This window comes from Fulmarus glacialis, unplaced genomic scaffold, assembly GCF_000690835.1.
Source record: "Fulmarus glacialis isolate BGI_N327 unplaced genomic scaffold, ASM69083v1 scaffold13494, whole genome shotgun sequence".
NCBI lineage: Eukaryota > Metazoa > Chordata > Aves > Procellariiformes > Procellariidae > Fulmarus > Fulmarus glacialis.
The window spans coordinates 22,475-23,697 of NW_009207481.1; the positions used below are offsets into that span (position 1 = coordinate 22,475).

At 60.6% G+C, this 1,223-nt stretch overlaps 1 protein-coding gene across 1 annotated transcript in view; it reads left to right on the top strand.

The window, feature by feature from the left end:
• Positions 1 to 306: 306 nt before the first annotated feature.
• Positions 307 to 1,223, top strand: part of CACFD1 (calcium channel flower domain containing 1) — a 6,694-nt gene continuing 5,777 nt past the window's right edge. Inside the window, 2 exon segments of the mRNA XM_009576133.1 lie at positions 307 to 390; positions 392 to 455. Coding sequence (XP_009574428.1) covers positions 307 to 390; positions 392 to 455 — 148 coding nt within the window.

The following is a 1,223-nucleotide window of genomic DNA, read 5'->3' on the forward strand; positions in this document are numbered from 1 at the left end:
GCCCTCCCTGCGGGAGGAGGGGCCCCCCAATGCAATACGCAGGCAGACGTGGAGGCAGCTCCCACGGCCGCTGGCATCGCTGCTGCAGGCAGAGACCCTCCATTGTCGGCCCTGGGGGGGCCGCCGGGGGCCAGGCCCTGCATGGGGGTGCGGGGAGAGGCCCAGCAGCGGCAGGGCTGGGTTTAGGGGCTGTCTCGAGGGGGACACGGGGGGGAGTGTCACTTGGGTGGGGGGGGGCTCCTGCGCTGCTGGGGCTGAGGCGGGGAGCGGGGTGCTGGCCCCTGGCCCCCCGGGAGCAGGGGTGCGATGAGCCCTCAGGATGAGCAGTTCCAAGCAGCAGCCCCTGACCCAGCGGCTTCCTCCGCCGACGATGGGCTGACCTGGTGGTACAGGTGGCTCCGCCGGAGTGGCGGGCAGGTGGCTCTGCAGGATTGCCGGGGTCATCGGGGGCATGTGTAAGTATCCCCTTCCCTTGCAGCCAAAGGTTCCCCCTCGGCGCCGCTCATGCATGTGAAAGCGCGCGTCAGGGGTCCTGCCTGCCTCGTTAGGGTCAGTTTGTGTAGGGGGGGTGCGCCATGAAACAATCATTTGGGGTTACGGGTTTGTGTCTGCTCGAGGCATCAATTTGCTGCGTGTGGGGCAGAAGGAAGAGTCGTGGACGTGCCTGAAGCGGGGCGGGTTTAGCTGGCACAGGAAGGATGCGCTTTGCACTCACCAAACTTGCTGAACTTTGGCACCTGCGAGAAGGGACGTCACGGGGGGATCTGCAAATCCTCAAGTTTCTTCCTGGGTAAAGCACTCGCTGGAAGTGATGGGAGCAGCAGCCGAGCCCCTGCTCCTGCGGGAGGGCTGTGGGCAGATAAACTAGACGACAGTTGTACGGCGAGCACCAGGCTCAGGGTGCTTGGCTGGGTCAGGTTCAGGGCTTGAACAGGGGCCGTGGCATTTGGTTCATTCTATTGGGCTCTTTGTATGTTCCTGCAACTTATTTTCTTTCCCCATTCTGAATGTCGGAGCATGTTTCCTGTTACTCCTGTTGTTGATCACAGAGGGCCTGCCTGTGTTTTTTTTTTTTTGAAGGCGATTAATGGACTTGATTTGTGTTGTGTGTTTTTAAGGGGTTTAGTCTTGGGCACAGAGGAGAAGGGAGCCAGCGTACAGCAAAGCGAGTTGGCTGCGCTCTGAATTACCTGCTGCTGAAAAAAATTTTCCCAGGGAAATAG